This window comes from Camelus dromedarius, chromosome 31 (genome assembly GCF_036321535.1).
Source record: "Camelus dromedarius isolate mCamDro1 chromosome 31, mCamDro1.pat, whole genome shotgun sequence".
Lineage (NCBI taxonomy): Eukaryota > Metazoa > Chordata > Mammalia > Artiodactyla > Camelidae > Camelus > Camelus dromedarius.
In genome coordinates, this window is record NC_087466.1 from 2,316,750 (window position 1) to 2,343,158 (window position 26,409).

At 58.2% G+C, this 26,409-nt stretch overlaps 3 protein-coding genes across 7 annotated transcripts; 2 read left to right on the plus strand and 1 right to left on the minus strand.

Moving 5' to 3' along the window:
• The first annotated feature begins 1,477 nt into the window (after window positions 1–1,477).
• On the plus strand, window positions 1,478–4,995 carry SLC7A4 (solute carrier family 7 member 4). Its single transcript, XM_010987341.3, has 5 exons — window positions 1,478–1,527; window positions 2,061–3,091; window positions 3,484–4,124; window positions 4,355–4,463; window positions 4,550–4,995. The coding sequence occupies exons 2-5, from the start codon at window positions 2,110–2,112 to the stop codon at window positions 4,738–4,740; spliced, it is 1,923 nt and encodes a 640-aa protein (XP_010985643.1). The 5' UTR covers window positions 1,478–1,527; window positions 2,061–2,109; the 3' UTR covers window positions 4,741–4,995.
• A 797-nt stretch (window positions 4,996–5,792) lies between these two features.
• P2RX6 (purinergic receptor P2X 6) lies at window positions 5,793–21,683 on the minus strand. Of its 5 annotated transcripts, XM_064480996.1 has the most exons (15): window positions 21,132–21,683; window positions 19,380–19,743; window positions 15,629–15,883; window positions 14,199–14,349; window positions 12,890–12,961; window positions 12,785–12,802; window positions 10,608–10,683; window positions 10,378–10,471; window positions 10,210–10,290; window positions 9,991–10,132; window positions 9,791–9,900; window positions 7,806–7,899; window positions 7,663–7,728; window positions 7,433–7,510; window positions 5,793–7,344 (listed from the first exon to the last, which is right to left on the minus strand). In XM_064480996.1, exons 2-15 carry the CDS (start codon window positions 19,382–19,384, stop codon window positions 7,261–7,263), a joined length of 1,326 nt encoding a protein of 441 aa, XP_064337066.1. In that variant the 5' UTR covers window positions 19,385–19,743; window positions 21,132–21,683; the 3' UTR covers window positions 5,793–7,260. The 5 variants fall into 5 exon arrangements, with proteins under 5 accessions (XP_064337066.1, XP_064337070.1, XP_064337067.1 ...); XM_064481000.1 differs by lacking the exon at window positions 15,629–15,883; XM_064480997.1 differs by lacking the exon at window positions 12,785–12,802.
• On the plus strand, window positions 15,862–26,139 carry LRRC74B (leucine rich repeat containing 74B). Its single transcript, XM_010987346.2, has 9 exons — window positions 15,862–15,997; window positions 16,577–16,719; window positions 17,145–17,277; window positions 18,057–18,263; window positions 20,658–20,767; window positions 21,675–21,790; window positions 22,577–22,655; window positions 24,244–24,339; window positions 26,002–26,139. The coding sequence occupies exons 1-9, from the start codon at window positions 15,862–15,864 to the stop codon at window positions 26,137–26,139; spliced, it is 1,158 nt and encodes a 385-aa protein (XP_010985648.1).
• Window positions 26,140–26,409: the final 270 nt, after the last annotated feature.

A 26,409-nucleotide genomic window follows, 5' to 3' on the forward strand; every position in this document is an offset into this window, starting at 1 on the left:
AAGAAATTCCAAAGCTTTGCTTCTCTACTTGGTACCCTGTCACATGTTTCTCATCTATACAGGGGCTGATTAATACGCTCTTATAACTCTTCCCGGATACCCAGGACCTGCTGAAAATCCTCAGTATAACATGATTTAAGATAAAACTGTCACCATGTCTATACAAGAAAAACACTTTTTAATGCTGGATTTTTGCTTCCTCTCAGGACTATCATGGTTTTCTAGTTTATGTTCTTTGCCTAAAGGGAATAGAAGAAATCACCCAGGAAAACTCTGGGAAATGTCTGGATCAAAAAAGCTCAATGAGTCTGGTTCCCTGCCTAGTCCAATGTTATTTTGAGAATAAAAGTGGGGTGGAAAAAAAGAGACAGTATCAGCCAAATAACAGAAGGGAGCGAGGGGGCTGGATAAGGCAGTGTTCCCAGCGGCACCTTCTTGCCAGGGGGTGGTCCACCAGCCTGCCGTGAGCCTACTGAACCAGACAGGCTGGAGGTGCCCTTAAAATCCTATTCCACAAACCACATATAAACCTGCAAACAGGTGGGAAGTTCTGGGGGAAGAGGATACCTGTTTTGATTTTGCTTTGCTTGGATGGATGGTCATCATCTTGCCGTGACAAGGGCACACCCCATCATACACACCTTTTCACTTTCAAAGCAGTGGAAAGAGCTGGGCAAAGAGCCCCGGTCCCAGGAAGAAACCAGCCTGGTCACGTGATGGGCCACAGGGCTGGCCTGTGGTGCGGGGACTGGCATGGAGTGGTGCTCAGTACACTGTGCCTCTCACTGACAGCCACGAACTGGGGGGGGCTGCTGTGAGGTCCCCCACGGTCTGAGGGGCCCTAGGGGTGCCCAGAGCTGGTGGGCTGTGGGTTGGTCCCAGGATACTGCTTCCTCTTTTTAGGAAACTGTGCATAGCTAGAGGCTAGGAACAGCCAGCCTGAGTTCTGCCAATTCATAGGACATTCCTGAGAGTCGTGCACTCCCCCGCCAACCTATGAGGTGTCTTACTGTGCGGGGGATGTCAGGATTGCCCAGGGCCACTCAGGCAGACCTGTACTCTCAGCTTACCAGGGCCTGCCTGACTCCAGCGCCCCCACACCCTCAGTGCTGGGGATTCCTGGATGGTGTCCCGCTTGGTGAGGGATAAACGAGGGTGTCTGCAGCAATGGAATGCGGATGGGATCCAAACCAGTCCCCGCAAACCTGCACCTCAACCTCCACCAGCTTCGGAGGCCACCCTAGTGGCCTGGGCTTCCTCATCTGTGAACTGGGCACAGGGATAGGGCGTCCCCAGAACCTGGCGAGTTAGGAGTGAGTGGGCTACCTGGATGTTCGTGACAGCGAGGTGGGGCCCTGCGCTGGGTCTGGCGCCCGGGGGGTAGGGCGGGCTCTGCGTGCAGACGACACCGGCAGGCGGCAGGCGGCAGGCGGGGCGGGCTCAGCGCACAGAGCAGCAGCGGCAGCGGAGACAGCAGGTGGGTCGCAGGGTCCTGTGCAGACGACTCGGGAGGAGGCAAAAGCTCAGGTGCCTGGGGACGGGGCGCGGTGAAACTGGCTCCGGGGGTAGCAGGGGCGTACGGCGGGGCCCGGGCACAGCTCTGAGCCTGAGGTTTCTGAGCCAGACCCAGGGTGCCCCCGCTTGCGGCCAGCGCTCGGTTACTCCAGCCCTGCGGGGTGGGGGAGGGGAAGGTGACCATGATGTCTGAGGCCAGGTGGCCGCCTGGGCTACGCCCAGGACCGCAGCTCCACTCCTGTTCCGGGTCCTGGAGGCCTGGCCCAGCTCCCAGGAAGCCTCCGGTTTCCACCTGGCTCTGGGTTCCCAGCCGCGTTCCCTGGGGCTGCCCCCTCCTCACCCTCAGGGCTACCCCCTCAAACACACCCAAATTCGCTCCACCAGGCTCCCTGCCCTGCCCTGCAAGCATCTCTGGGACCTCCTGCCCAGCCCTGTCCCAGCCCAGCCCTCCAGCATGCCAGCGTTCAAGGGCGCTCAGGTCCCCTGGGTGGGGTCCAAGGAAGGACTGAAGCTGGTCAGTGACCCAGCCTGTCACTCTCCTCCAGCCCTGGTAGGTGCTGGCAGCTGGCTCCGTGCTTCTCCCAACTGCCCACCATGGCCTTGGGGCTGCCCAGCGCTGCTGGCCTGGCCCGCCTCTGCCAGAGGGTGAATCGGCTGAAGCGGCTGGAGGACACCACCATGGAGACATCACTGCGGCGCTGCCTGTCCACACTGGACCTGACCCTGCTGGGAGTGGGGGCCACAGTGGGCTCGGGCCTCTATGTGCTCACAGGCACTGTGGCCAAAGAGATAACCGGCCCGGCGGTAGTCGTGGCCTTCGGAGTGGCCGCTGTGGCCTCCCTGCTGGCGGCCCTGTGCTACGCGGAGTTCGGGGCCCGCGTGCACCGCACAGGCTCTGCCTACCTGTTCACCTATGTGTCCATGGGTGAGCTGTGGGCCTTCCTCATCGGCTGGAACTTGGTGCTTGAGTATGTGATTGGTGGTGCCGCCGTGGCCCGTGCCTGGAGCGGCTACCTGGATGCCATGTTCGACCACCAAATCCGCAACTTCACTGAGGCTCACATAGGCGTCTGGCAGGTGCCCTTCCTGGCCAGATACCCAGACATCCTGGCTGCCAGCATCCTGCTCCTGGCCTCCGTCTTCGTCTCCTGTGGAGCCCAAGTCTCCTCCTGGCTCAACCACACCTTCTCTGGCATCAGCATGCTCGTCATCCTCTTTGTCATCATCCTGGGCTTCATCCTGGCCCGCCCACACAACTGGGGAGAGCAGGAGGGCGGCTTTGCGCCCTTCGGCTTCTCTGGCATCATGGCCGGCACTGCTACCTGCTTCTATGCCTTCGTGGGCTTTGACGTCATCTCTGCCTCCAGCGAGGAGGCCCGGAACCCGAAGCGTGCCGTGCCCCTGGCCATCGCCATCTCGCTTGGCTTGGCAGCCAGCGCCTACATCCTGGTGTCCACTGTGCTCACCCTCATGATGCCCTGGCACAGCCTGGACCCCGACTCTGCGCTAGCCGACGCCTTCTACCAGCGGGGCTACCGATGGGCCGGCTTCGTTGTGGCGACTGGCTCCATCTGCGGTAAGTGGAGCCCTGCCCTGGCCCCCAGGGAGCACACCTCCATCTGGGCCTTAGTTTTATGAGTTGTATAATGGGTTCAGGAAGGTGCTAATTATGAGACTGTCCCCCCAGGCTTGTTGGGAGGGACCTGGCTGCCCCACCCTCATCGTCCGTTCTGCGCATGTGCGTCCAGGTCTCTCTTGGACAGCATGACTCAGCCCTCACCAGATTCCCAGTGGCCTGCGACCTAAACTGAGGGGTCCCATTCCTGGGTTGGGGGAGTGACAATCCCGACTCCACAGTCACTCAGGCTCACTCTGAGAACCCAGACAAACTCGTGCCCCTGCTCCCAAGGTGGGAGTGGCCCCGGGGGTCTGTCTGCCATGCTGACCAGCCCCCACCCTCTGCCGCAGCCATGAACACAGTCCTGCTCAGTAACCTTTTTTCCCTGCCGCGCATCATCTACGCCATGGCCGTCGACGGGCTCTTCTTCCAGGCGTTTGCCTATGTCCACCCCAGGACGCAGGTGCCCTTGGTGGGCATCCTGGTGTTTGGGGTTCTCACGGCTTCTGTGGCGCTGCTGCTGGACCTTGAGGCGTTGGTCCAGTTCCTGTCCATCGGCACACTGCTGGCCTACACCTTCGTGGCCATCAGTGTTATTGTGCTACGATTCCAGAAGGTCTCTCTGTCCAGTTCCCCAAGCCCAGCCAGCCCTCGTCCCGCGCCCAAGGAGTACAACTCCTTCTCAGACCGTATAGAGCTGGTGGGCATTGAGCAGGCCCTGGCCCCTGAGCCTGGGCAGCTCCGGCCAGTCCTGAGGCCCTACCTGGGCTTCCTGGATAGGTGTGGCCCTGGAGCTGCCGTGACTTGGGCCATCTGCATCCTGGTGGCCTCAGCCATCACCCTGGGTGGCTTGCTGATCTTCGGGGACTCAGCCCTGCACCTCCCTCGCTGGGGCTACATCCTGCTACTCCTGCTCTGCAGTGTCATGTTTCTGCTCAGTGTCCTTGTCCTGGGGGCCTACCAGCAGCAGTGCCAGCAGGACACTTTCCAGGTACTCCCCACCCCCACCCCCCACTTGCTGTCAGCCCACCAGATCCTCCCACCCCCCGCCCACCTGGTCCTCTGCCACAGCGGAACGAGCCATGGCTCCCGTCTCTGGGAGGCAGCAGGCACAGCCCCCTCCACCTGCAGTCGGGCCCTGGTCTCCAGGATCTCCAGAGGCGGAGAAAGTCTCTGAGGTCTCAGGAGAAGCCCCAGCCCAGCCCTGCCCTTGTGCCTCAGATCCCCCTGGTGCCGCTGACTCCAGCGCTGAGCGTCCTCCTCAACATCTGCCTCATGCTGAAGCTGAGCTACCTGACCTGGGTGCGCTTCTCCATCTGGCTGCTCATCGGTGAGTGGGGCCTGGGCTGGGCTCTGGGCAGCCCGGAGGAGGGCGAGCCCCGGGACCTGCCACTCATGCTTCCCCGCCCATTGCAGGGCTCACCGTGTATTTCTGTTATGGCATCTGGCACAGCAAGGAGAACCGGCGGGAGCCTCCAGGGCTGACCGCCACACACTACGTGGTTTTCCCCAGCGGCAGCCTGGAGGGGACAGTGCAAGCCGTGCAGCTCCCCAGCGAGGCGCCAGCCCAGGAGCCCGGCCACGCCAAGCAGCCCTCCAGTCCATGAGGAAGGCTGAGGACCTGCCCACCCTTGCCCACCTCCTCGGGAGGCCTGCCTTCTCTCCAGGGTGGCTCCAGTTTGTGGGCCTGGCCACGCAAGGGGGTCCTTGGGACCTCTGGACTGAAGGGACTGAGCTTCACATCTTTGGAAATGGGCGTGGCCAGCGCTGGTGCGGTGGACTCTTTGCCCAGTGCCTTCCAGTTTATGACCAACTCCAGCTACCTGGGCAAGTGGGGTGGGCCGGTGGGGTAGAGTCCCCAGCCTCAGGGATCTACAGTAATAACTGCCCGTGGCCTGCCAGCATCCATTGTTCCTTGTGGCGCCGAGCCCTCACCTGCCTCCAGGAACCACTTGTCCCCAGTGCACAGCAAAGACACAGAGCTCTACAAGGCAGTGGAGGGGGTGTGCAGCCCTGGGACAGCCCTGAGTCGGGGACATTCAGGCCAGTGCCCTCTGCCCAGCTCAGAGGAAGCTACACTTCCCAGCAGTAGGCACGAGGCACAGAGGGGTCCAAGACTGGGGCAGAGTCAGACTCCCCTCCCCAGGCTCCTCACCACAGGACGGGTGGACCCAGAAAGTCGAGCCTGGGCCCCCAGGATGCCGCCTAGAAAGGGCAGAGGAATTTTGGGGTCCCTTTGGTTTCCCCGGGGCTTCCAGAAAGCGTGTTACGTGCCCGAGTCCTGCCCAGGGAGGCAGAGAGACACTCACACGGGCATGCAGCCACCTGGCCCACACCCTGGGGTGCACACCCACTTGTAGACTGAGGCAACAGCTGTTTCCAAACTCAGACTTGTGGCAGCTCTCCAGCGGTCATGGCTGGTGCTCCCAGCTCTCCATCTTTGCCCCATCCCCAAGGGCTTTGGGTAAAGGCTCCAGTGGTACCTGCGTGGGGATGGGTACGTAAGAGCCTGGGCCTGCTCCAAATTCCTTCCAGCCCACCTGGTCCGAGGGGGTCCCCAGGCTCACCCTGGCCCGCCCCGCTGGTCCCCCCGGTGATGCTTTCACCACCACAGACACCTCCAGCTCACGTTCCTGCCCGGAAGGACCACGCGGGAAGCTGCTGGCTTTGGCAGACTTTACTCCTTCACTGTGTAGCCATCACATCAGCTTTCTCTGGGCCCCTGTCCATGTGACCCCACCCCAGGGACGCAGGGATCCAGAGGCGGCAGAGACCCCAAGGCTTTGCTGAGGCTCCAGGTGCCAGATGGTTCCAGATGCTAGCCCAGCCTGAGCCCCAGCCTGGCCCTCCCCATTCGGCCCACGTCACTGCACCAGCAAGCAGCCAGCACGCCTGCTCACCAGGGCCCATGAAAAAGCAGCCCCTCACCTCCCAGGGGCCTCCCCCAAATCCCTGCCGCTGACTTGGGGCCAAGACCCCTACAGCCTGTCCCTCCCTCGACTGTGGGCACCCCCTGCGGCGTGGGGAGCTCCCAGCAGGCAGGAGTCAGACCCCCATGAGGATTCCAGAGCCAGAACCAGGCCAGCCTCTGGGGGCCTCTGTGATTTGTTTGGGACTTTCCCTCCAGCCCAGATGGCTGGACTCCACCTGAAGTGAAGGACAGGATCTCCTTCAAGCTGTTGCCTCAGGCTGGTTCTTAGGTGTGACCTCGGGCAGCAGTGAATTCCAGACACAATCCTCCCCACCCCAACAGGTTCCAGGAGGCTGGGCTGGGTGTCACCCAGGGGGCCCAGAGAAGGTCCTAGAGCCTCCAGTACTGCCGACTTAGCTCCTCCATCCTCTCCTCCCAATCCCAGCCCTCCACAGGCCAAGGGCTGTCCCCAGAAGGGGCTGGTGCACAGAAAATGAGTGGGTGCCTGTGCCCTTGCCTGGGGGCCCGAGGGGGTTGGGTTATCTGGCCTCACTTGCATTCCATGGATGAGGCCCCACACTGGGTGGGGCCCTGCCCCAGGCAGCCCAGCACCAGCACAGTGGAGGCAACCCTCTTATCAGGCCTCTGTCTACTCTGCCTTGGACTCGGGCAGCACAGACCCTGGAGCAGCGCAGCTAAGAGTGTGGGGGCTCTACCTGCGATGGGGGCGCTGCCAGGGGAGAGGGCTGGGGTCTCCACAGACAGTGGGAGGGTCTGTTCTGACCACTGGTGAGTGGGCTGAGGCTGGGAGCACTGGTGACAGAGCCTGGGAGAGAGTTCTCCAGACACAGACACAGCAGGAGCCCCTCAGGACTAATGCCCTGTGACATGCTCTGCTGCAGGTCCCTGTGCAAAACTGGCTTCTGTATCTCCCCAGGCAGCACCCTACCGAGGCCTGAGTCAGGGGAGGGATGGTCCGCCTGGGAGTTGAAGGATGGAATTCTCCACCCCCTCGCCCCCCGTGCTGGGGCTCCATCCACGGGGTTCCCCAGGCAAGGCCCCCACCTTTCCCAGCCCAGACCCCCAACAGCAGGGAACAGCTACTAGCCTCAGGAAGGGCTGGCGAGTGGGGGCCAGTGAGTGGAGACAGGGCCAGGGTCCCGGTGTCCAGCTCCCAGTAGCAGCCGTGGCCATCGGGACAGATGCTGGGTCCTCCCTAAGGCCCCTGGGCAGCTGGGCACGGGGGTGTGGATGCCTGCTCTGTCTGCTCGGGGCTGGTGGTCACCTTTGGAGCCTTTGCCTGCAGGTGCGAACAGCAGATCAGAGCTCTAGCCTGTACCCTCCAGAAGTGTAGCGAAGCCCAGGGGCCAGGTCGGCCCGCAGCTCACCTCCTCATACTTGGTCTTCCAGTAGAAAGGAGCTTCTCCATCCACGTACAGCAGCAGTAGGTCACAGAGGAAGGTGATCTGGGAGAGGAGAGGCAGGACTGACCTGTGTCCTGGCCCCCAACCTGCCCACCCCTCCTGCCACATCCCCAGCCCTCACCCCAAGGGCTGACCTCAGGCACCAGGGGCCCATGCTCACCAAACCAGAGGGAGCCCACGTTAGGCAGACTCACCACGCCCAGCCAAGCTGCTCCTGTGCCCAGAGTGATGGTCGTAGGAATGAGCGCGAACTTCCCTGCCTGAGAGATCTGGGTGAGCCTCAGCCAGGACCATCACCACCACCTCCCCTCCACCCCTGTCCACCCCTGCCACCTACCCGCCCCGTGACGAGGATGTCGAAACGGATCCCGTAGAGTTTGAGCAGACTCCGGGCCTCCACGCCCGAGGCCTCCCACCAGTGAGTGGCTGTCCTGGGTATAGGAGAGAGCCTGGTGGCCTGTTCTGCCTGCTCCGGGGCCAGTCTGGCCCTCCCAAGCCTCCATCTGACTCATCCACTGACTCCATGAACCCCTCAGCCCCAGCCCTGGGTCTCAGCCCTGTGTTGTCACTGCAGATACAGCAAAGGAGCAAGCTGGGACCCGCCTCTCAGGAGCTCCCTGCCTGTGGAGGGGACAGGGGCAGAAAGGTCCCTAAACAGACACTGGCCGTGGGGGTGGGGGAGGTGGGGGGCAGACCCAGGGCTATGAGGGTCTGGGGAGGGATCTCACTCCTCCCCCGTGGACCTGGGAAGGTTTGCTGCAAGGGAGACTCTCAGGATGGTTTTCCAGCAGTCAGGGAGGTGTTCTTGACAGAGAAAGTAGGGCCGGTAAGGACACAGGGGTATGGGGAACAGACCCTGGGTGGGGGGCCAGTCCCTAATCATCACAAAGGGCAGGAGATCAGGGAAGCCAGGCCAGGCCAGGTCCAGGGAGAAAAGTCAAAGGCATCATCTCCAGACCTGGTGGCTGTGTGAGCACAGGTGCGTGTGTGTGTGTGTGTGCGTGCCTGTGTGTGCACGCCTGTGTGTGCACGCATGTGACAAGGTGACATGAGGTGGTAGAAGGACAGGATTCCAGGGGTGGGGGGGTCTGTTTAGGAGACTCAAAGACATGACAAGAAACACCATGCAAGATCCCTGAGCGGCAACCTACATGTCCAGTGACAGATGACGATAAAGAAGATGTGGTGCGTGTATACAATGGAATACTACTCAGCCGTAAAAAAATGAAATAATGCCATTTGCAGCAACGTGGATGAACCTGGAGATGATCCTAAGTGAAGTAAGTCAGGTAGAGAAAGACAAATATCATATGATTTCACTTATATGGGGAATCTAAAATATGACAAATAACTTACAAAACAGATACTCACAGACAGAGAAAACAAACTGTGGGAGTCTGGGGTTAGCAGACATGAATTACTGTATACAAAACAGACAAACAATGAAGTCCTACTGGGTCGCACAGGGAACTACATTCAACATCCTATAATAAACTATACTGGAAAGAATATGAAAAAGAATGTGTATAATAACATATTTATATGTATAACTGAATCACTATGCTGTACGCCAGAAATGACACAATGTTGTAAACCAACTACACTTAGAAAAAAAGATCCTTGAGTGAATCCTGGATTGGAAAATAAAAAGATTTAGGACTATTACTGGCACAGCTGGGGAGGGAAATTTAAACATTAGATTCATCTTTCCAATGTTACATTTCCTGAGTGTGACAATAGGACAGCAGTCCCTTGGGAAAGGTCCCCACTCTCAGGATAGCCCTGAGAGGGGCGAGTGTCCACCGGATGTCTGCCATTTACTTTCAAATGGTTCAGTTTGAAATCTATCTAAATGTACCCGCTCGCTCTAGAGGGAGAGAGAGAGCAAATGCAGCAATGTGGTAAAAACAAAAACAAAAGCAAACCCTACTCAACCCAGGTGCCACTGTACGGGTGTTCACAATACTGAACTCTGACATTGTCTATAGATTTTTAAAAATTTTTTGATAAAGCTTTAAGTGAAAATTAAAAAAAGAAAGCCTCCTGTGTGGTGGAAGGGGGAGGGAGGAGGGGCTGGGGGGTGGTTCTAGGAGCAGCCAGGGGTGCGGGGTGTGTGTGTGTGTGTGGGGAGGGCTCAGGTGGGAGGCTGGGCGGAGCCTGCGCTGGGGGACCTGGAGCTGAGAAAACCCCGTCCTGCCCCTGGGCCCTCCACCCACACACAGGAGGCGTCCGGAGTTCTGGGAGGGTGGTCTGTCCTGACCGCCACAGAAGGACAGGTGGAGGAGGACCAGCTGAGGCGCAGGTGGGCAGTGGGGGCCGCACCTGAAGTTGTAGCTCCTCTCCTGCAGCTGGAAGGAGTAGTGGGGCCGGCAGTCAGAGCCCCCAGCGTCCAGGTCACAATCCCAGCGGACTTGGATGCCCACGGCACCACCCTGTACACAGCACAGCATTGCTCCACCGGCTCGTGGGCCCAGAACACTGTCCCAGCCCTCCTGGAACCCTGTCCCGACCCATGGACCCACCAGCAGTGCCAGGTCCTCAAAGACCCCTCCAGCCGCAGCCACAAGGTCCCCGATGCGGAACACCGGGCAGGAGGGGCTGGAGCTTGGGTCGTAGCGGCAGCGCTTGAAATAGGTGGGGTCCTGGGTCTCCAAGGCATTGGACCTGAGACAGGTGGGCAGGGGTCAGGCCAGGCAGGGGACAAAGAGGGTCTTTGGCCAGTCCGGACACCCCCACCTTACTTGGAGAAGTTAAATTTGTGGAAGGTGATGGTGTTTTTGATGAACAGCGTGAAGTTCTCGGCCTGGACCAGTAGGGGCTTCCTGCAGGGAAGGAGGGGGGGGCAGGCTCTGAGGTCCTGGGGCCCCGTCCTGGGGGTGGGGGGGGCGGGTTGGAGGGGAGAGACTTACGTGGGCACAGTGCCGCTCTCTACCGGGCACCAGCCCCGGATCTCACAGGTCCTGTGGGTCCCGTTGAACACCACACACTGGCCCGTCTTTATGCCTTGAAAACACAGGCAAACTCCAGGCCCCCAAACCTCCCCGGGCCTGGGGAGGGGGTGGAGGGGACTGTTGACAAAAAGGAGAGGCACAGAGGCACCAGAAGGCCCACATGGAGAGTCACCCAGGGCCCCAGTTACCGTGGCTGTGCGTCCCTGCCTCCCCTTCAGGACAGTCCTCGTCGGCCCAGCAGCTGGCCAGCGGGATGGAGGGGTGCTGGGATGAAAAAGCAGAGTTGCCAAGGGCCCTGTGGTCCACAGGCACTCGACCCTCCTCGCCTTTGCCCCCCAGGGATCACTGAGTTTGAGGCACATGAGAAAGCTGAAGGGTGCAAATAAAATAGGGCAGGGGAGCAGCCCTGGCTGGACGGGTGAGCAGGTGCTATATTCCAAGGCCAAGCATCGTCCCCTCCCTGCCTGTTCTTTCGTAAAACAGGGACCTTGGTGCCTGCACACAGCCACGGAGTTCTGGGATCAGCCAGAAGGGGAAGGTGCTAAGCTTCCCAAGGGTCCCATGCCCCAGGAGGTAGGTACAGGCTCACAGACGCAGTTCCATAGTCCTGTCCCGGGCTGACATGGATGCCGCTGCCCTGGCTCAGGGGCAGCAGGGAGACCACAGCGTCCGGCACTAAGAAGGGCTCAGTGACTCTGAGCCAAAAGTGGTGAGTGGGCAGAGGACACTGTGGGGTCACCTGCTCTCCCTTGCTGTCCCTACCCGTGTCCTGAGTCTGCCCCTCCTCTCTGCCCTGGCTGGGCCACCATCTCCTTCAACCAGACCCCACAGTGACCACCATGGGGCCCCACCTCTGCCTCATCCACCTCCATCCAGCAGCCTGAATGGTCCCTCCTGAGGCGCAAATGATGACCCTGGAGGTGCCTCATCCCATAAGCTCGGAGCCTCTGCCCAGGCAGCCGCCTCTGCCCGGATGTCCTCAAGATCCCAACTGAGCCTGGAGTCCAGCAGGAAACCCTTCAGATGCCCATCCCTGGGGCTCCCAGCTGTGGCCTCTGCCCCCAACACAGAACCTGCCACCGTGGCCGGGCCAACTGTGCAGGAGCTTGTCGACGTGGAGGGTGGTTTTGCAGCCCTGGAGGAGGCTTGGCGAGTGTTCTCTGAAGTCTGTGATGCTACACGGAGCACAGTGCACGTGCCGAGAGGGTGGAGACGACCAGGACTCCAGAGGAGCTGGTCTTGGGAAGAAGGGTTTTCAGATCTGATGAATTACTTCCCTGCCCTGAAGTTTTGAGGGGAGAGCCAGAAGCTGGGACACCAGGAAAAGAGGAACCACACAGATTCCAGAAAAGTACAGAACCATGGCCCCAGCAAAATTGCAGGACAGTCCAGAAACTGAACAATAAGTAAATGTCTTCTGAGCATTTAGAAAGGGAAGGACATTGTGTGTGTTTGTGGAGTGCACGTGCCTCAGATCCTTTGAGGACGGGGAGACGAGGGACATAAAACCCCCAGTAACTGGTGGGACCAGCGACCAGGAATCAGGGGTAGGTGACCACACTGTTACTCTCCAGCCCAGCAAATGATTATGTTTTAGCCTTGATGAAAGAAAGATGCCACCAGAGAGGAAGGCTTCCAAAGCTATGTCCTGGGTCCCAAATGTTCAAACAAAATTCACAGCCGAGGAACTATACACTTAATGGTTAAGATGGGAAATTTTATGTTACTTGTTTTTTTATCACAATAAAAATGTGCTGAATCCGTGCTGAATCCCTGGGACTTTCCTAGACAAGGGGGAAAGGTGAGATTTCAGGGAGAGGATCTGCATTTCTGGATGAGAAATGGACAAGGATATAGTGGGGGATGCTGGCTTGACCACAGCTGTCATGAAAAATACCCAGACATCGTAAGTGACCCTGAACTCAGCACAAACACGAATGTGCTCTTTGCCCACAAAAACGGAAGCTGCCTTGGGACACCTGAATGGAGGCCGTGTGTAGAGAAGGGAGGTGATCTTCCAGCCTGCCTCCTGCTACTAGAACTGACCTGAGCATTGTGCCCAGTTCTGGGTGATACTCTGACAATCTGCAGAGACCCCAGAGGGGTCCTAGATGGGGAGGGACCTAGACACCTCGTTGAGGACAGTGGTGGAAGACTCTGGAAGAAGGCTGCTCAGAGATCCGGAGTCCTGTCACTCACAGGCTGGGCGGCTTTGGGCATGTGAGTCTCCCTTGCTGAGCCTCTGTTTTCTCATCTTAAATGGGGTCATTTAAGTAGATCCTATTGGGCAGGGTACTTGGGATGACTATGTGAGATGATTCGCGGAAAGGTTTTCTCCCAGAGCCTGGGATAAAGTCGCACTTACTGACGAGCCCTCAGTCACCTGGGAAGGAGAAGAGGGGATATGGCTAGTGACCCAGGGCTGGCGGAGGAACTAGGGACCCACTGGGAAGCCCTCAGGCAGCCTTACCTCTGGGCATCTGCCCTGAACCTGTTCCGGCGTCACAAGGAAATTAGTCACCAAGAAGAACACGTTCTCTCCCTGGAAGGCAAGTGTCAGGGTTGGTCCCTGCTCCCCTCCCCAACTGGGAGAGGCCTGAAGCTGGAAGCCTGGCTTGTGAGGGAAGGGTCCCATCGAGTCATCAACCCTGTGCCCCAGGAGGATGGGAGGCACAAACAGGAGCCTGGCTGGGCTTCTGGCCATTTCTGAGCCCATGTCTGCCTCTTTGAGAAAAGCTTATTTCTCACGTTCACTCTTACTTGCTCCACCACTGAAGTTCAGAGCCGAGTTGGACTGGGCACCCACCCAGGCTAGTAGGGAGGTGGACCCCTCACTGTACCCATGGCCAGGGGAGCCAGAGGTGAGCACGGTCTGGGCAAAGGATGGCGGGCGTCTGTGTGGTGTGCATGAGAGCTCAGTGAGCTTGAGGGAAGCACATCCAGGAAGAGGAGGCGAGGGCTGGGCCAAGGGCAGTGGGGGTGGCAGTGGCCAGGATCTCAAGGGGCTAGGTGGTCCCCATCGTGGAGAGGGAGCCTTCCAAGTGTCAAAGGCAGGGGCTGGCAGGCTCAGCCTGGCTGCCCTGTGGAGGGCACCTGGGGACTCTCCAGAAGACCACAGCCCCATCCAGGTACAGTGAGGGCAGAAGAGCAAACTGTCAGGAAATGGAATGATCAGGAGGGAGGGACAGGAGGGCGTCAGGCTGGGTCCGGCTTCAGCGCTGGTGGACATCATCGGATAACAAGAGGCCACGTGGAGAGAGGGACATGATTTCTCTCTGGACGTGGTAGGGTGCACTCAGGAGGTGGCTGTGCTCAGGGCAAGTGGTCACCAGGGTTACAATTTGGGCATCAGCATGACAGAGGAGGAAACTGAGGCTGGGGACAGTGTGGGTGGAGGGAAAAGGGGTTGGAAATACAGCGTGGGAGGGCCAGAGAAGGAGCATCTGACAGTGGTGTTCCAGCTCCAAAAGCTCTAGGTGCCGGCCCCCACACCCCTCCCACCCCATACTCAAGCTCAAGCCTTGAGATGATTCTCTCATGTCCAGAGCAGACTTGGTAAATACATCCCTCTAGCCCGGCTTCCCGACCCATCCTCTCATCCACCTGGAAACCTCTTACATGCCCGAAAGCCTGGTCCAGACCCCACTCCTCTGTAAGGCCCTTCCCGAGCCTGGCCCTGTGACAGCACCACGCCTCCCCCAGCCTCACACACCTCTCTCCCACACTGCAAGGGTGCTATTAGAGGTGTCAGCACATAGCAGCCTCACCGAGGCACTTACCTGTGGTGGCTTCACGAAATCAGCCACGTCCCACAGCCGATTCCCCAGCTCCCTGATCTGGGTCACGGAAACCCCTTTGAGCTTGGTGATGACAGAAGTCTGGGGGTCCAGGTCCTGCTCCTGGTAGCCTTTTTTGGTGAGGAGGGCCCACCTGGGAAGGAGGTGATGGGCAGTGCTGTGTGTCCCCGGCACACAGCAGATCTGGTCCCCACATGCTCAGACTCTCTCCCCACACCCTATAGGCTCCCAGCCTGGTGATCAGGGGCTCTACCTCATCTCCATGCATCGGAGAGCCAGTGGGGAGGGAGACCTCATGGGGGTCTCCCGTCAGGCGCCCATAGACTTGGAGATGTCCACCACCACCTCCTTCACCAGCCAATCTCCTCCTCCTTCCCTGTCTAGATCCTGCTCCCTCCTTAAAGCTAGAACTGGTGGTCTCTACCCGGGCCTTGGTGCTCCAGCTCTCATGAGAGTCAGGGACTACCTCCTGCCCGATCTGGGGCTTCCTGCTCTGTGCCAAGCCCACCAAGGGGCTGGGAACAAGTCTCCACTACCACCAGCCCAGCCCCTGAAGAATCAAACCCTCACCCCAGCCCAGCAGGACCAGCCATGCTCCCTCCGGCCAGCATGCTGGGAGCCGTTCTCTTACCCCACCACGTAGACCACGACCCCCAGCTGCAGCAGCCTCTGCAGGGCGCCCACCCGCCAGTTCCGGGTCATCACATACTTCTCCGTTTTATAATCCAGAAGCCCCCAGCCCACTGCGGTCCCAGCGAAGCCCATGCTCCCAGCTCCTGCTGGCGCCTGGGGTGCATGAGTCAGCACAGCAGCTGCAGCCACAGCTGAACAGGAGGTAAAGCAGGCGCCAAGCCAGGTCAAGCCAGCCACTATTAAAGGGACACTTCCACCTAGGGCAGGCCTCCACTTCCCAGCCCTGGGATCAGGCCCAACCCCCAGCTGCTCTGGGCCTCCCACCCACTGCAGCCTCCCTCCACCCGGTCCTGGGCACGCAGAGAGGAGCAGTCTCTGTCCCTTGCCCTCTGGCCTCACTCCTTGGGGTGATGACAGGTGGGTTAGGTACTGTGTGGGCAGCACGGGGCCAGCAGGAGAGGATAAGGAAAGCTTCAGGAAGAAGTGACCTCTGAGCTGACATTTGCAGATCCTGAAGTTCAACGAGCAGAGTTGGGGAGGAATGTTCTTGGTGGAGGGAGCAACATTTGCGATGCTAGAGCATGAGAGAAAACTGGGACCCACAGAGTGAGAGCGTGACTAGCTCGCGAGAGGAGGGGCGGGGCCCTGCATGGCCCCAAGGCCTTCTGTGCTATGCCCTCGACGAGCTGCTCCACCTGCAGGCTCTGGAGTGGAAAGGGGGCGATGCTGGAGCCTCCTGGGGCGGCGAAGAGACAAGTCAGTCGGTCCTGGCTGCTCACGGGTCTAGGTCAGCCCAGGCCGGCGGCGGTATCCGCAGCAACCAACAACTCGGAGTTGCCAGGGCGACTGCTGCGGGAGGCGTCTTATTGGCCGCAGCGGGCGCCTGTTCGCCGGACGCCACCTCCGATTGGTCAACGGGCCGGAGGGTCCGCCCACATTCCCGGCGCCAGGCTCTCCGTGCAGCGCCGCGCAGTCCCGCTTTGGTGTGCGCGACTGCCAAGTGGGAGTAACCATGAGGACTCCCTGCGAGGGGCCTGGAGAGGAGGAGCAGGAGGAAGGGGCGGTGGCAAACACTGGGCGTCCTGAAGGGGTGCCAGAGGCCCAGGAGGGTTCGGACTCGGATTTGGACTCCGACCTGGAGACGGAAGGTGCTTCCGGGCGGGGGGGCTGGCTGGGGCCGAGTGGGCAGGGGACCCGGTCCAGCAGGAGCGCATCCCTCTGTTGGATACCCTCGGGGCAGCCAGTGGCCGTTCCAGCCCCGTGCCCTCCGCTCAATGCTCCTGGCGGCATCAAGAGTTCCACCATTACAACAGGATTCCAGAATGTTACCAAGCAAAAATCTTGCCAGTGTAAGATGGGCTGTCCCACCCTAAAATGGAATGAATCAGGGCTGGGTTTTCCCAACCGTCAGGAAAAACTAAGCTAAGCAATGCATAGAACTTAGAATTAGTTCAGTCTCCTCCCCCATAAAATGTTCACAAAGCATGTGTGTTCTACAGTCCAGTAGAAGACAGTTCACATTTTGGGGTTGGACAGGAAGGGTAGAGCCAGGATTAGTGACTATAAGCTGTGTGACATTGGGGGAAAGATCTGCCTTCTCTGAGGCTCGATGTCCTCATCTGTATTTGGGGGCAATAGTCCCTACTAGCACAGGCTGGGCAGTGACAGAGGCAGGGGAGGTGGCTGTGCTGGGGAGGAGTCTACAATGGTCCCCTCTCTCCTTTCAGGCACCCATGGGCTTCAAGAATGGGTCAAGGACACCCTCTATCTGAGGTCTTGCCGGGCCCACGGTGTCGTGCCTGCCTCCTGCTTTCTGCGCCAAGGGAGCACCCCAGAGCTCAACCTGCAGCACCGTGGCCTGGGGCCCCAGGTACCCCTAGAGGGACCCTGGGGCCAGGGTTGGAGGACAGGGACTCAGGAGGCAGCAGTCATGGGCGTGGTCCCTTCTTGAGCCCATCCCACACACACCCCGGGTTTGCTCTGTGCCAGGCATGTCCCAGCCCCCATATCTGGGTGACAGGTGGTATCAGGGCTATGACAGAGTTCAGTATAAGGGCTGGAGAGCCTGCAGGGAGCCTCTAACCTTCTGGGGAGTCAGGGAGGGATCCAGGAGGTGAGATGTGGGTGAAGCCTAGAAAAAGCTGGTGTCACTGGGCATGTGGGAAGGGAAAGGCCTTCCATCTGGAGGGCACTGAGTGGGCCGAGCCCTGGAAACAGAGCCAGGGTAGTGGCAGCTGTGTCTGGGGCCTTCAGCCCTGGGAAGAGCCGGGCTCCTCAGGCCCCTCTCTGTCCTAGGGGGCCCGGGCTCTGGCTTCTGCACTGACCTCCAACCCCTACATCAAGCGGCTGGACCTTCGGGACAATGGGCTCTGTGGGCCCGGTGCAGAGGCCCTGGCAGGTGCTCTGAGCAAAAGCAGCAGCATCTGTGGTAGGTGCTGAGCCTGGGACAGGAGGGCAGGCTGCCCCACACTGAGCCTTCTCACCCGGGGGCCTCCTCCCTGGGTGGGGAGGGAGGGGTGGAGTTAGACCCACCCCGTGCTGGACCCCCGACTCCCGCAGACGGTGGCCTCCTAGTGCCTGAATGCAGGGTGGGAGAGTGCTTCTGCACAGAGGGGCAGGGCTGGGCAGTGAGAGAGGAGGAAGGGCTGGACCTAAATGCCACCTCTGCCACGGAAGCGCGGGTGACGCTGGGCAAGGAGCTCAACCTCACTGAGCCTCAGCTTCCAATCTGTTAAATAACCCCAGTCATCAATGCCACTTAGCCCTTGGGGATGTGGGGGACACATCTCAGTAGTGTCTGCTCACATAAAAGCTCCCTGCACAGACACCGGGACACTGCCTGTGTCTGGAAATGGGGCAGCGGGGGCTTCCCTGGGAGGGTTATGTTGCTGCCAGGCAAGACTCATCAGCAGGGGGCTGCATGTATGTATGTCACAGACATCCTCCACGACACTAGGATGAGGTGGTTTTAGCTCTTTGACAAAGCTTGTGGATACATGGGGTGGGCATGGGGGTCTGGGAGGCTGCCTGGGGCCTGAGGGGACCCAGCCAGTGGGTGGCAGGCAGAGTCACCATGCTGCTGAGGACAGCAAAGCTGTCCTGCTGCAAAGCTCTCTCTGCTGCTGTGGGCCTGGAAGGTTCAGGGGACGGAGGAGGGTGGCACCTGGCTGTGTATCCCACTCACTGAGGAGTGGTGCTGGCCCCCAGATGTGGACCTGTCAGAGAACCAGCTGGGAGCAGTGGGAGCCCAGGCTGTCTGCTCCGCCCTGGTGGTGAACCCAGCCATGCAGAAGGTACAGCTGGCAGGGAACGACCTGGAGGAGCAGGCGGCCCAGTACCTTGCTGAACTCCTGGTGGCCCACACAGGCCTGAAATCCCTGGACCTGAGCTACAACCAGCTGAATGACCAAGCAGGTAACATCTGGCCACAGACCAGGGCCAGGATGGTGGCACTTACGTGAGTGGAGGTTGGCAGGACCACTCAGAGCATCAGTGCTCTGGCTTCTGCTCCCTAGGGATCCAGCCATGAACAAAGCAAATTCCCTGACCTCAAGGAACACACATTAACAAGCTAACTCTCCATCATCATTGGTGCTACACTAGAAACAAATAGGGCATGATTCTAGAGAAGAATGGGAACCCTCAGCTTCAGAGGTGACAGGGGAGGACTCTGGGAGGAGGTGACATTTAAACTGAATGTGCAGAGGGGAAGGAATCAACCATGAAAAGACCAGAGGGAGAGCATTTCAAACAGAGGAATGATTTCCCAGACAGTGTGACTGTGCTACTGAGAGATGGGCCAGGCTGTGGGGTGGAGAGGCAACAAGGCCTTAGGACTACAAATCATGGCAAAAGGCATGAAGATTTTATTCCAAGTGCTGTAGAGGACATCAATGGGATTCCTTGATCTCACCACTTTCTCTTATGCCCCCAGGGTCTTTGCATGAGATGTCTGCTTTACCAGGAACATGCAGTTCTATCTGCCTGTCCTCAACTACCCTAATCAATTATAAGAATCACCTGGGACCCTGGGTTAGGAATACAAATTCCACGACCCTGGACCTACTGAACCTCTGAATCCTCTTGGGGGGTGCCTGTGTATCTGGATTTTAACAGATGCCCCCAGGAGACTTGTCTGATCCAGAAAGTTCGGGAATCACTGCTCTCTCTGCTTAGAGCAGTGGGGTGGCACCAGCCTTGGCTTGTAAGAATTAGCCCTGGAGTTTAACTGCCAGAGAACCAGTCTGCCTTGTAAGAAAATCGTTGTGGGAAGTCAATGAAAGTAAAAGAAAAGCTCACTTCAGACTTTCAACTAATTACTAGGTCAGGGGGCCAGCTCCAGGGGCAGCGAGAATGCAGGGGGCTGGAAGGCTGCACAGTAGGGTTGGGGTTTGGCCTGGAAAAGGACAGACTCAGCAGGACCATTTTGTTTCCCCAAGGGGGGCTCTGTGGGTGGGCCCGACTCCCTTAGAGGTGAAGGAGCTTGGGTCTCAGTCTCCCCACCTGACCCAAGGCGGGGGTAGCACCTACCTCATAGTTTGGCCGCAAGAGTCACGAAGAACGAGCTACAAGAGCCGGATTCATGGGTAGAACCTTCTCACCCCTGAGCTGTTCAGCAGAGAGGCTTCCCTTCAAAGTGGCGGACCGCCACCCTCTTCTCTCAGCTCTGAAAGTGTCTGAGAACCGGCGTGTGTTAGACCCAGTGCCTGGAGCCGCGTCCCAGCAAGTCCTCACTGCCCCGCGGGGAGCTCTCCAAGGTGCTGACACTGCCGTGCACTGTGCGTGTCTTCAAACCAGCCTCGGTAGGCCTGTGCTCGGTGCCGGTACCACGGAGAGGGGTCAGATTCAGATCCCCGAGAGAGACTCCCAGCTAGGGAGGTCTCATGCCCAGAACCTGGAAGGATGGAAGCACAGTGGACATGGGGTCCAAGGAGGTCCCACCCAGCCCAGCCAGGCAAGCAAGGCTTCCTGGATGGGGGTGAGGAGCTCTCAGCCACGTGAAGAAGGGGGTCAACTGTCCCACACGGGGTCGGGGTGGGGGTGGGGAGCAGCTGGAGGCTGAGAACCGGGAGCAGGTCTGAACGTTGAGAGTGGATAGCGGGGCTTCTGCCTATCTTACAGGTAAAACATCTCTCAGGGTTTCTAACCCACACAGCCCACTCTTTCCTGTTCACCACCACCTCCTCTGCACTGGCCTTATCACCTCTTGCCTAGACTGTTGCATAAACCTTCCAGCTAGTCCCCTGGCCTCTTGTCTCTGCCCTATCTGAATCTTCTCTCTTGTTTTGTTTTAAATGGAGGTACTGGGGATTGAAGCCAGGACCTTGTGCATGCTAAGCATTAACTCTTCCACTGAGCTACACCCTCCACCCACTCTGTCTCTTAAAGAATCTTTCGAGTGCCCATCAAGCCTACCTCTTTTCACCAGCCTTCCCCACCCGTACCAGCACCAGGTCTCATGCACTTTCTCAAGTCTTGTGTTCCCCATCCGCTCTTTCCTGGGCCCACTCTCCATGGTGGCTGCACACGGGCGTGGTGAGTCCCTCAGTCTTCAAGGTTCTCTACACTTTCCTGACCACCCCCTCTACTGGCAGGGTTAGCCCCAACTCTGTTCCCACATCTCCCTGTTTGCAGTCTACAATAACTCACATCCCATTAATTTGTATTTATAGCTTCTCTGTTAAATGTGACTTCCTTGTGAGCAGGGCAGGCCCACGTTGGGCTCAACTCCCTGACCCTCGTGCACAGCAGAGACCCTGGCCCACAGCAAACATTGGCGTCATTTTTTGAATCTTGGTGTTTCTTAAGGAGAGATGCTTGGACCAGCCCTGGCGGAAAACACAGGACTCACTGAGCTTAACATAAGCTGGAATCACCTGAGAGGCCCAGGAGCCTTAGCCTTTGCCAGGGGACTGGAGGTATGAGGCCCCTGCCCAGTTAGCCCCTCCCGCCTGTCCTTTGGGGGCAGGTCTCCCAGGAGCCAGCCCCCCATCTTTGCAGCTTTTCAGAAATGAGCCTTGGATCTTTTCTGCAGAGCTTGGGTGACTTTCATTTTCCTGGGTCCATTTAATGATGACAATGTCTGGTATCCTGTACCTGTCCTCACATCCTCAGTGAGGGGTCCACACTTAATGTCACACAGCTCCCCAGACACTCGACTGGAGGTACACCACGCAGGCTGGTGATGCACACTTGCTACTGGGCATACGCAGCTGCTTCCCTGAGATGACAGCCCTGCACCCCGGGATCCCAGCACACACCCTCGAACCCCCACCTGCTCACCTGGGTCCTGTGGTTCGTGGGCCTCAGGAGTGGATGGGAGGGGTGTCTGAGATGCTTCCGGTGCCAGCTGCCTCTGTGGGACCCTCCTCAGGAAATGGCAGCTGCTGCCTTGCTCTCCCACAGGGCTGACCTGGGGTCTTGCCCCTGACGTGGCAGGTCAGGCTCTGTCTCCCCAGGGCACCTACGAGCTCTGCTCTTCTCCCCATCACAGTCCCCAAGACAGGTTAATCAAACAGCCTCGAGGTCTGTGACCTTAAGAGGCCCGTGGCCGAGAACCCAGTCCAAGGCTCATTTACATCCTCATCCTCCCTCTGTGCTGTGCTTCTGGCCTTTCAGCTCCACCGCTTACCCTCGTCCAAGCCCCAGGGCTCTTCCCTGGAACCTCTGTCCTCTCCCGCTCTCAGCCCATGCTCTTTGCTCCTCATGCATTTCCACAAGCCCTGTGTTCCCCAGGCCCCCCCAGCATCCTGGGCTCAGAGGCCGTGGCCCTGGCTCCCTCCACCATCACCTGTGGTCCCACAGCTTCGCTCCTTTGCATCCCAGGCAAACATCTTCCTGAGGGTCCTGGACATCTCGTACAATGGCTGCGGAGATACCGGAGCCTCTGCGCTGGGGGGAGCTCTCAAGACCAACAACATGCTGGAGGAGCTCATCATGAGGTGAGAGCACTGGGGCCCGCGCCCCAGCCTCCGGGCCCATGGCCACCCAGGGACCCGTGCCCATCTTGCTGCTGCTACCCCCCCGTGGCGCCCCGACCTGCCCCGAGCACTCAGGGTGGGCTGCGGCCATGGTCTGGGCATGCCCAGCTCTGTCCTTCTCACTCCAGTTCATCGTTTGTACATTGAGACTCATAATTCCTGCCGTGTGGGCTGGGGGCTGGGAAGTGCAAACTTGTAAAGCATCTTCAGTGGAGCCTGGTGTGGATGGACGCTTCACACAAGTGGTCCTCCCTTCAGAGGGAATGGTCTGCCTGCTCAGCACACGGCTGCGGAGGGCCCGCCCTGTGTGACCTGCTGGGGTCTCCGTGTGTGAGCTGCCCCTCCAGGCCGAGGCCTCTGCGGGAAACTGGAACAGGGACCCTAAGCCCAGAGGGAAGAAAAACAGTAGAGGCCAAGCAAGTCACAAGCCACCATGGCTGAGCCCCACGCCTGGGTTGTCTGAGTGAGCGGAGCCTGCCCACCAGGGCGAGAACATCTGCTCAGTCCTGCCCACTTTTCCTCCCCATGTAAGGAGCCACCGCCAGAGGAGGCCACAAGAGATGCTGCAAGTCAGGGCTGAGCTGGGGTCTAAGGAGTTAGAGGGAAGTGGGGCTGGCCCTGGAGACTGGAGTCTGGGCCAAGCAGGAGCAGGAGGAGGAGGTGGGGAGGGAACTGGGTGGTGGGACGTGGGAGCAATCTGCGGGGCTGCTCGCAGTGTGGCTCAAGGCACATGCCTTTCTGTTGCAGCAACAACCGCATCTCTGCCGCAGGAGCCCTGAGCCTGGGCCTGGGCCTGCGGGTCAACCGGACATTGAGAATTCTTGTGGTGAGTGCAAGGCCTGCCTGTGCCCATCCACAGATCCCTCCCACACCATGGCTCCTCACCCCAGTGGCTACAAGTGCATGGGTTCTGGAGCCCAGATGGGGGAGTGGGCCCCTGGCTTCCTCTTGCGACTACTTCTCCCCCTTGTCATCCACTCGCCCATCTCTGGCCTAGCCCACGACCTCCTTCAGACTCCTTCCCCCCATCCTTCCCTCCCAGGGCATCACCAGCCTCTGGGCCATCCCTCCTGCTCAGCCCACTGGAGCCATGCTCTGCTGAAGATGGCCAGGGCCACTCGGCTTCCCTTCACCTTCCCCCTGCTCTTCCTCTGGCCCTGCTGGGAAGAAGAGGCGGCCCAGGTGTGCTGATGGCCAGGCTCACACCTACCTGGGGCCCTGTGTGTGCAGCAGGGGTTCCCTTCCTCCAGGGCTGCCAGTAGGGAGGAAGCAGCTGAGCAGCCTGAGAGCAGAAGACAGAAAAGGGAGAGTGGAGCCCTGTGCCAGCAGCGTGAGCTCAGCAGACAGTACCACCAGCTCCAGGGGGCATCTGGCCCTGCCTGGCCCTCAACTGGGATAGGGGCCCCCTGCAGGACCCCCTTCCCTAGCCTGAGGCTCACTCCTCTCCTGACCACCTATCTAGAGCCCAGACCCCTCTCTTGAGCTCTGGGTCCCCCAGCAACCTGCTAAAGAGTCCCCCAGATGGAAATAGGCCCTCGGATTCTGGGAGGTGAAACTGAACACACCTTCCTCCTCCAAGGGCTGCCTCTAGATGGGGGCCCCTTCCCATCAAGTCAGAAGCTGGGGCCTGTGTTTGCCCCTCCCTGTCCCTCCACTCTCTCCCTCCTTCATCTCACCTCCTGTAGAGCACCCAGACTGCCTGCTCCTCCTCACTTTCTGTCCACACGCTGCTTTCCCTTCTCTGATCCTGTTTTCCCACCTGCTACAGGTGATCTTTCTAAACCAGAAACGTGCCCCTGCTTTAAACCTATCGGCGGCTCCCCTCTGGATGAATCCAAGCTTAGTGCGTCATTCCCAGCACGTGAGCTCTGGGCCCCACCAGCCCCACGCTCCCTGCCGCCTCGATGCTCATCACTTTCAGGCCCAGCTGCCAGCCATCCTCCCGCCTCACCATGCAATTTCTCAGCCCTCCTTGGCTCCTGCAGCTCCCCTTGCTGAAATGCCCAGCTCCACCCACGTCACCTGTAAAGCACAGAGCAGGTGTTTTAGCCCCCGCCCACCCTTTACTTCCCAGGAAGAGTTGGTGCACTTCTCATATTGCACTTTTATACTTCCTTTCCTCTCCTCCCCACAATGGTGAGCTCTCTAAGGGTAGGGTGTGTCTTGTGTGTCCAGATTATTGGTTCCCGGCACAGAGTGAGGGTTCAGCCAGTGTCCACCCCTTTCCTCTCTTCCCCAGCTCGCAACCTCACCCAGGGCATTGCATCCGTCCAAGGGAGGGGCCTTCTGGGCTGAGAGCGCGGGACCACCTCTACGGCACAGCATCAGAGATGAGGAACAGCCCCCACTCTTCCCTCTCCCATTTGCTCCTGCCTCTCTGGGCTCAGGCTTTCTCACCTGTGTGTGCTTCCTAGGTGTCCAGGAATCCCATGCGAAGTGAAGGCTGCTTCGGTGTGCTCAAGTCTGTCCAGGCTAATCCCTTCTCTGCCCTAGAATTGCTGGATTTCTCTGTAAGAGCCTCTCAGAAACCTCATCTCTGATCCTCCCACAGCCCTGGGAGGTATCCTTTTCTCCATTTCAGAGGAAGAAAGTGGGGATTAGAGAAAGAGAGTGCCCAGCGTGGATACCTGGTGTGGCCTTGTTCTAGTTCCACTCGGGCCTGAATGTAGGTCATGACGCCACTCCAACCACACTCCCACCCCTAAGCGGGGTGCCGCGGTGGTCCCCCTCGGACCCCTGCTTGGGTTCTTCACTGGCTGAGAGGGCACAATGCTCACTGTTCACTGATGTTTGGATTTGCAGGTTCGGCCCGTGCAAGGCGGCATCCTCCCCGCCTGGCCAGTGCTGCCTGCAGGTATCCAGTGCTGGAAGGTTCACTTGGGTGGCTGGTGGGAGATTAGGACCCCTTTTCCATTCAATTTTTCTTTTTGATATGGAAAAAAGTTACTTAAACATTAAACAGTTAAACATTAAGGAGAGAATCCCTAGATACGAACTTTGACGACTCTAATCACGAATCACGCCTCATTCTACCTGATTTATTTCAGCCGAGGCTTGAGTCAAAGCCTTTCCAGAAATGTTTTCACAGTTCCAGTCCTTCAGGTTTGGGACAACTGATGTCGGACATCCTTAGTGTTGCCTTCTACCTGCCTAGTGTCTACAACTCCAAAGCCAGAGACTAGCTTGCCTCGACCATGTTCCTTCTGCTCTGAGAATTCCGGTCAGCAATGGATTCTACCACTTTAAAAAAAAAACCATAATGATACAAGAAGTCTTCTAGCAAAAATACACGCTCATTCAACATCATGTGTGGTTATTGGAAGCTTTTCTTATCATGGAATTGCCATAGTGTTTGGAAATAGAGAGGCCTGGGGCCAAATCCTGAGTCCACCAATGTGGGATCTTGGATTCTGAATTAGAGACCAACACTGGTCTATGAGCAATGCTCTATATTCCTGTTCCTTAACTGCTATTGTTAGTCCAATCTGAGTAGTGTAGATTTTATCTTGGTTTTAAGGGAGGCGCTTTGGAATCTTTCCAGTTCACGGGAAGCCCTTCCCAGGACGCAGCTGTGTCTTTGCATGAAGCGGGGCTACTATCTACCGCCCAGGGCCATTGTGAAGTTAGGATGAGGTGACAGACCCGATGGAGATCCTTGTGCAGGGAAAGACTGGTGCTCAGGGAAAAAGACTCTTCTCCCCAAAACTCTGTTTTCACTTTTTAAATTGTGAAATATTTATGCCGAAAACCGCACATAGATTTAGGGTGGATCTGCACAAACAGCATACGTCTGTGTAACCAGCCCCCAGATCAAGAACTAGAACAGGCCCCCAGCAGCCCCCCTTGACACTCCCCCTTCTGTTTTTTAAAAACTATTTTATAGTTGTTATTGTATTAATTATTTTATTTTGGTGGAGGAGAGGGGTAATCAGGTTTATTTATATTTGGAGGAGGCACTGGGGATTGAACCCAGGACCTTGTGCATGCTAAGCATGTGCTCTACCACTTGAGCTGTACCCTCCCCCTCCTTCTCTGTTTTAATAGTTCGGGTTGTGGTGACTTTGCCACGCACAGGAGAGAAGCCACCCTAAAGAGACCTTGTGTGTGTTGATGAAATAGTCCAGTTCTCAGAAAGTAATAATGTACCACCTTGTAATGGGGTCTCTCCTCAGGATATCCAGGTGAACAGAGAATTTAAGGACCTCGCCAGCTCGTTGAAGGTAATTCTTCCAGGGCTTTGCATAAAGACTGTGGCCTGCAGAGTAGAGTATGAAAAAGAACTGCTGTCTGTCTCCCGAAGCGCTAAATGACTGTGAAGTGTGGTTTCCTCATCTCCCAGTGGCCACTTCAACTTCAAGATGTCTTTTAACACTTGAGTCTGCACCGAGTACCCATGTCAACCAGGTGGGAATTCCTACTGAGCCAGCCTGCGTAGTAACTCCACACCTGTGCTAATCCGGGCCTTCCTATGCTCTTACTCATTCATGTAAAACAAACTTGTATTATACGCTGCACATTGAGCTGGGCACGGGGTCAAAGATGCCCAGTCAAGTCCCTGCCCTGGAGACCTCAGGACACAA

Excerpts from the sequence above, each read along its gene's own strand:
- SLC7A4 (XM_010987341.3), top strand. The coding sequence starts at position 2,110 with ATGGCCTTGGGGCTGCCCAGCGCTGCTGGCCTGGCCCGCCTCTGCCAG. Across the intron at positions 4,125-4,354 it reads GCCAGCAGGACACTTTCCAG|ATCCCCCTGGTGCCGCTGAC; the intron begins GTACTCCCCACC and ends CTTGTGCCTCAG. Across the intron at positions 4,464-4,549 it reads CTCCATCTGGCTGCTCATCG|GGCTCACCGTGTATTTCTGT; the intron begins GTGAGTGGGGCC and ends CGCCCATTGCAG.
- LRRC74B (XM_010987346.2), top strand. The coding sequence starts at position 15,862 with ATGAGGACTCCCTGCGAGGGGCCTGGAGAGGAGGAGCAGGAGGAAGGG. Across the intron at positions 20,768-21,674 it reads CCTTTGCCAGGGGACTGGAG|GCAAACATCTTCCTGAGGGT; the intron begins GTATGAGGCCCC and ends TTTGCATCCCAG. Across the intron at positions 24,340-26,001 it reads TAGAATTGCTGGATTTCTCT|GATATCCAGGTGAACAGAGA; the intron begins GTAAGAGCCTCT and ends GTCTCTCCTCAG.
- P2RX6 (XM_064480996.1), bottom strand. Across the intron at positions 14,350-15,628 it reads GCCTGGGCTGACCTAGACCC|GTGGGCCCTCCTCACCAAAA; the intron begins GTGAGCAGCCAG and ends CCTCCTTCCCAG. Across the intron at positions 10,133-10,209 it reads CACAAATTTAACTTCTCCAA|GTCCAATGCCTTGGAGACCC; the intron begins GTAAGGTGGGGG and ends CACCTGTCTCAG.